The 6,654-nt window shown below is 32.8% G+C and overlaps 2 protein-coding genes across 2 annotated transcripts; both read right to left on the bottom strand.

Moving 5' to 3' along the window:
* Positions 1-622: 622 nt before the first annotated feature.
* LOC121771325 (casparian strip membrane protein 1-like) lies at positions 623-1,538 on the bottom strand. Its single transcript, XM_042168106.1, has 3 exons — positions 1,224-1,538; positions 938-1,061; positions 623-845 (listed from the first exon to the last, which is right to left on the bottom strand). Exons 1-3 carry the CDS (start codon positions 1,496-1,498, stop codon positions 630-632), a joined length of 615 nt encoding a protein of 204 aa, XP_042024040.1. The 5' UTR covers positions 1,499-1,538; the 3' UTR covers positions 623-629.
* Positions 1,539-2,998: 1,460 nt separating this feature from the next.
* Positions 2,999-3,900, bottom strand: LOC121771973 (casparian strip membrane protein 1-like). Its single transcript, XM_042168881.1, has 3 exons — positions 3,689-3,900; positions 3,480-3,603; positions 2,999-3,264 (listed from the first exon to the last, which is right to left on the bottom strand). The coding sequence occupies exons 1-3, from the start codon at positions 3,898-3,900 to the stop codon at positions 3,046-3,048; spliced, it is 555 nt and encodes a 184-aa protein (XP_042024815.1). The 3' UTR covers positions 2,999-3,045.
* Positions 3,901-6,654: the final 2,754 nt, after the last annotated feature.

The following is a 6,654-nucleotide window of genomic DNA, read 5'->3' as shown; positions in this document are numbered from 1 at the left end:
TTGCAAAATTTTTGTTAGTTATTTATGGTGTAAAATATTGTTCAAAATTTTGAATTGACACTTCTCAAAAACATATTCTATTTATAAAAAAGACATTATGTTTATTAAAAAATATAGAAAATAATCAAATGACTATCAGAAAAAAAAAATCATGAATTTTAACATTGTTCGCAATCATCACATATGCTTTGAGTCGTCATATTTAGAATCTTAATTAATTAGATAACATGCGTCGTGCTCAACTATATTATCAATTTGATACAAGTATTTGTTACATCAGTTATGTATATTATTACAAGTAAAGACTTGGATAATATAAAATATCATGGTTTTTCGATTAATTTTTTAAGTTGCGGGATATATCTGAATTGACTGATCGTAATGGTTTTTCTCGTAGTTTATCATAGTACTCCTTTTATCACTACATTCATCATTCAGGTGTGTGATTAAACTTATCCAGTGTAATAAATACAGCTCAATATCCATTAAAAAGTAGATGCAATCGATTACATTGCCAAACATAGACATGAACACACGAAAATAAAAAAAATTACTACAAGAAATCTTGGACTCCATGTAGACAGAAAAAATTAAAGAAGATTATTAATTAATTATAGCATATGAAAATTTCAGTTTCTGGAGAGAGCAACAGCATTGAAAAATATGAGCAGCATAAGAGCAAGAATTCCCAAGAAGGATCCAACCAAAGCTCCAGAAACTCTCTCACACAGCGAGTTGTAGCGCTCACATATTCCCCCCCAATTCGCCTCCGAGATCCCCTTGTGTGCCACGTATGCAATCGCTGCAGCCGCCGATGCTCCCGCAGTTAAAACACACACAATTGTCTGCCAAAATTCCCACATGTGATGATTTTGATAAAAATGAAAAAAATAAGGATCAAAATTTGTAATGTAATAAATGGTGTTCGTGTCATTACCGTGTCGAGTATGACTAGTACAGTCCTGGTGACTTTGGCGCCGGTCTTGAAGATGTGGAATATGGATAGCGCCAGCGATAGAATCAGGTAGGCCGTTGCCATGGCATTCGACACCACAAAAAATCTATTGTTTCACAACACAATCCATGATCAAAATTTGTTGCGTGAAAACAGCATATAAGTGTTTTTTGGGAGTTGATTCAAAACCAAAAACAAATATATACGGGTTTAGTCCAAAGGGGACAACAAATTTAAAATGAATAAATTAATTAACTCAAAATCTTACGTGAAAGTAGGGAAATCTTGATATTGTCGAGAGGTGAAGTGTATGAAGTTGTTGAAGTTGTCGAAGGAGGGGAGCGATCGGCTCGTTGTCGCAACAGCTATGGCGCTGCCCATCGTGCTAACGGCGGCGACGAATCTCAGTATGAAATCAACCAATGACATTCCTCTGCTGGGGGGAGCCGGAGCCGGAGCCGGAGCCGGAGCCTGAGTCTCCTCTTCTTGTGCACCATTTTCTTTATCACCGTTTTCTTTAGCATTTTCTTTATCATTTGCCATTTTATATTGTATTGGAAATGAATTTTGTGTGATATGTGTGTATTTGGATGTGTTGGATTGTGGAGACATATTTCCATGTGAATTTATACTACATGATTAGGAGGTGAAGATCTACACTAGGAAGTAGTAATTGGTGCATGATTCCACTAAAGGAATTAGATCTCGGTCAAATTTGGTATGGCAAGAATTAGTAGTTACTAATGCAAAAACAAAGAAATTCCAACAAAATATGGTTTGCTTTTGACTTGCTATCAAGTTCAAAGTTGAAAACTGAAGGTATTCAACGGAATTAATGAACTACTACTATATTTAAATATTTGTATCATTTTAACACTAAACACATTCAACCGAATCAATGACCTACTGCATTTATATATTTGTATCATTTTATTAGCATGTATACAAAGCCAATCTATTAAGATATTTATATAGTATGAAAAATGTAAAATAAAATGAAAATCAATTTAACATCTAATTAATGGGTTTAGTTGGGTGTTTCTTTCAAGTATGATAAACTTCAATTGACGAGATCGGAAATAAGTATAAATTAAACAAAAACGAACTTAAATAGGATTTTGTTGGCCGTCTCCGCTTCAAATATGAGGTGACGGGTTTGAGCTCGAGGTGGGTTAGGTTAGTCATGAAATCTTTAAAATGTAGTCCACGGTGATTAGGCCATTTTGGGTATAAAATAATTGTGTGGCTTTTACCCCTAACTTTCTATGTTTACTAGCTTACTAGTATTTCCCAACCTAATTTTACGGGCCTAGGCCTAAGACTTAGCTTTGGGCCTAACATAGACTGGACTGGACTGGACTTCGGTTTTAGCGGTTTGGATTAAAATACCGCATTTCATTCAAGCCTTTTATGTGTTTCCTTCTCGCCGTATTCCATATTATTACAAATTCGATATTACTTTTATTTTTTCAACTCTTAACCGAGCATATATATAATATCTCATATTCCACTTTCTTCAAGTAAGTAAAAGGTGAAAGACAGGTTAATTTGATGAATGATTATTAAACTATGCTACTTATATCAAATTGATTACTAATTAACTATGCTAAGTATAAAATTTAATGTAGTATCTGTTTTGAAAAACATATTATAGTTTAATAATCAATTTGATACAAGTACTAAATTTAGTAACCATTTACGAAATTAATCTATTTTTTCATTTTCTTTTTTTTATAAAGTAATTCAATTTATGAAAAAATAATAATATATAGATACTTGTGTTATTTAATATATTCACATTTTTATTTTATAAAAAAAATGTAATACTCATAAAAACGGATCATTCCTAACCTACAACTTGTAGTTGATGCATAAAGAATCCACATACAAAGATCCAAAAGTAAATCAATAACATATGTATAAAATAAATTGATGACGTTACAAACCAACAACACACTAGAAAGTAGAAACAACATCCACACTCCATTACTCAATTACATCTTAAATTCAAATTCAAATCCAAACAACATCAAACCTGCAAATTTAAACACATTTACATTTACACACACATTCATATAAATGAAGATGATTTAAGAGCGTCGCGACAAGGTGAAGGCCGACATCAAGATCAAGAGTATGAAGACGATGATCCCTCCGAAGGATCCGATTAAGGAGCCCGATATCCGCTCGCAGAAAGAGTTGAACTGCTGGCATATGGCGAACCAGTTAGCCCTCGTGTTTCCCTTGTGCGCCAGGTACACGATGGCTGCGGCCGCTGAGGCTGCCGACGTCAACAGAGCCAGCATTGCCTGCCCACCATGCAAAACTTAGTTTACAAAATACAAATTTGAGGAATTATTAGTGAATAATGAGGTTATAATAAAAAGTTAAAAAGGTTACTATTTTTTATAGACAATTTAAAATGAAAAAATTAATTTTTAATTTTGGACGGATTTAGTATTATTATTTCATAAATATAAACAATTGTGGTTCCAGTTTGATTAAATTGGATTCATATTGTTACCGCATCGAAAAATATCAAAACGACTCTGCTCTTCTCTGCGGCCCCACACATGATGTGGGAGACGGATAGAGCTAGGGAGAGAATTAAGTAGCCACACACTATTGAATTCGCCGCTACAAAAAACCTGCCAATGCATATTTGTCATCAGTGGCGGACCTAGAAAAAAATTTAGTGCTACTAACATTAAAAAATGTGAATATTGTGCTTACGTGAAGGTCGGAAGGTCGCTATACTTGGCTCGGAACCGGATGAATTGGGTAAAAAAAGGAAGAGACTCGTTGGTGGTGCCCATAGCTATAGCACTAGCTAGGGTTGCGACGATGGCGACCAGCCTCAAGATGAAATCTAGCACCGCTACTCCGCGATTCGCACCCGAAACCCTAGTTGCACCCGAACCCAACTCAATTGTCGGAACTGCCATTGGTGTAGTTCGAAAATTAATAGAGTAGCTAATTTGTGATGTATGTATGTATGTATGTATTAAGATTGGAGATTAGTGTTTAAGATGACTATAGTGTTGGATGAGTGAAGTAATTTATAGGCATGATATGATTGAGGGTTGGAATATACTGAATTAATAATGTGTGTAGTTAGTATATCATGTACCTGCTTCATGTTGTAGCTTTTTTTGGTATACACAAGAACAATTTTATTTTTTCCAGATAAGGAATAGCAGAAAGCATCTTTCAAACTCACTAATTTAAATTAAGTATTTAATTGAAAATTTAGCCGCGGCATACCCGCGTGACAACAAACCAATCCACTTTGTAGTTTGTTATGCTAAACCCATGATTAATCCATCAGTCTTGGAGTATTAAATTGTTATTTTATTTAATTCCCACATGAGTTTAGTATTGAGTCGCAAAAAATTAGTAACATTTGTACCTTTATGAGCCTCCTTTTTATCTGTACTGCACATATATAGGTGTACACACGTAGTCGTAGTGGGCAAGGCGATTAAGGCCTATCAAGTATTTTCAAGTCTAGTTTTTTATTTTTTTATTTTTTATAGTCTTCAGATTTATCCAAATTTTATGCAAATTGTTTTACAAAGTCCTTATCAGAATCACCTAAAATTATATTCTCGAATAAATTTTATAAAAAATAGTCCATATTAAGTAACGCATAAATTATAAGTTGATGGTTCAGGATTCAAGGTCCAATGCATCGGTCAGAAAAATATTGTTTTTGTTAGTAATTGTTTATTAGATGAATTTATGTTTCAAGGTCAAATTGGTTCAAAAACTAAAGTGCCTTATAATAGTTATGGGCCTCTGCTTATTGAGCACATTGGACTATAACGTGGAATGCCGAAGACCAAATAATATCTAAAGCCCAATTTTGAGGCCCGCAACCTGTAATTCACCATTAGGATTTAGGAGAATATATTTACTAAATTTTAACTTAAGATATCGATGTCGACATTGGATCACCAAATGACACAAGCATATATAATAATATAATATACGTGTAACAATAATATCACATAGACTAAATGAGAGACTAGCAAGTCTACAAATGCACTGTATTAAATGCAACAATTAAAGAAAATGAAAAAAACCATAACGAAATTACTAGTTAGATGAAAGATTAGGCATTCGTTGACATTTCTAATAAAAAAATATTCCTTTCTATCCATAAAATATCTCATAGTACTATTTGTTTAATATATTATTTCTTTTTATTGTTTTTATTAAAAATATTATATTTTACTAATTCATTTTATTCATATTTTATTAAAATTAATGTACTTATAAAATTAAAACTCGCATTCCTCTAGTTAGACACTTAATTTTCTTAAATTTCCTCAAATAGAGATGGCAGTCTCAGATGCAAACTGCAAAAGAATCATTGCCGCGCACTGATTTGAATTCTACAATAAAGCAACAAGGCATCCTTTTCAATTAATAAGTCGGGGTTAGAACCACTAGGTAAATGAAGAATGTTATTAATCTGAGTAAATAAGAAAACATTATTCATCCTCTTGACAAAATATTTCATACAAAAATAATATATAAATTGATATGATACAACATTCAGGTATTTTAAAAAAAAAGGGAGTATTAAAAATGGTGTATTTTGTCTGGCAAAATAATCCATATTGTCTAAAACTAATTGCATTCAGAAAAGTGAAGTCAACGAAGAAGGGTAAAAAAGTCTTTTTACATATCGAAGCTGAAAAGAGTTGACTTGTTTTTAGAGACGATAAAGAGCCGTTGGCCATTGTTTTAAGATTTGGGCTTGAAAAGTAAACTCGGAAAAGAAGAAGGTGAAAATGGATCAGAACAAAAGCGCGTTTTGGATCGGAATCTTTGGTGCGATAATCACGCTTTCTGCTTATTCTCAGACCTTCGTATCTCCGACACAGTGCATCGCTGCGGGTCTCATCGTTCTAGGCACTGGTCTTCTTGTTAGGGAAGGTCTCATCTCCATTTAATTTTGCTTTCTCTCTGTTTTAAATAATCACACAAGTATTGTTATGAATTCCAAGTGATCAATTTCAACGACTTTTCCCTTTCGTGTGTTATTTTTTTTAATTTATTTGTCTACTTGTTGATGATTTTTAGCTACCCATCTCTTGCCTCTCTCTATCTATGCCGGTTTAAATTTGTTTCCATCTTGTTGCAACTTGGGTTTGTGTAATTTTCATCACTTATGAATATGATAATTACGATTCTTGTATAGTGGATTGAATTCAATTATTTTAGGGGTTGCCTAGTTCAATTTTTGTTTTATGGAGTATCTAGCTAGTAGTGGTACGCAGATCTCAGTCCCATTTTGACTTTGGCTCGATTTTAAGAATCATAGAAAAAAAGTAGGGTAATTAAAAGTTAATGAAATCATATATCTCGTTTTATATACATTTATTTTGTAATGAAAAGTGAGTAGTAACGTATAGAATCAATTTACTAAATATAGTACTATAAGGTAAATGAGACATACATATGTAATGCGAACAATGGACCAAACATAAATACGAAATACATATTCCCACTTGAGGAAGAGAGTAAGTAATAAGTATTTTTCACATTTAATTATGACAACAAACTTCATAAGTTATTGTGTATTTTGTTTGTTTCTTCAAAAAAGAAGTACTACTATATCTTTTATTTGTGAGAAAAAAATGTAACTTTTAGATTTTGCGACTATCGTGAGTTTGTTATGTATCTGATAC

The sequence above is a fragment of the Salvia splendens genome, chromosome 16, assembly GCF_004379255.2.
Source record: "Salvia splendens isolate huo1 chromosome 16, SspV2, whole genome shotgun sequence".
NCBI lineage: Eukaryota > Viridiplantae > Streptophyta > Magnoliopsida > Lamiales > Lamiaceae > Salvia > Salvia splendens.
This window is presented reverse-complemented; position numbering and strand designations above follow the sequence as displayed.

Coding starts and splice junctions, on each gene's coding strand:
- LOC121771325 (XM_042168106.1), bottom strand. CDS start 1,498: ATGGCAAATGATAAAGAAAATGCTAAAGAAAACGGTGATAAAGAAAAT. Junction 1,062..1,223: donor CAAGATTTCCCTACTTTCAC/GTAAGATTTTGA, acceptor GTGAAACAATAG/ATTTTTTGTGGTGTCGAATG. Junction 846..937: donor TACTAGTCATACTCGACACG/GTAATGACACGA, acceptor GAATTTTGGCAG/ACAATTGTGTGTGTTTTAAC.
- LOC121771973 (XM_042168881.1), bottom strand. CDS start 3,900: ATGGCAGTTCCGACAATTGAGTTGGGTTCGGGTGCAACTAGGGTTTCG. Junction 3,604..3,688: donor AGCGACCTTCCGACCTTCAC/GTAAGCACAATA, acceptor ATGCATTGGCAG/GTTTTTTGTAGCGGCGAATT. Junction 3,265..3,479: donor TTTTGATATTTTTCGATGCG/GTAACAATATGA, acceptor CATGGTGGGCAG/GCAATGCTGGCTCTGTTGAC.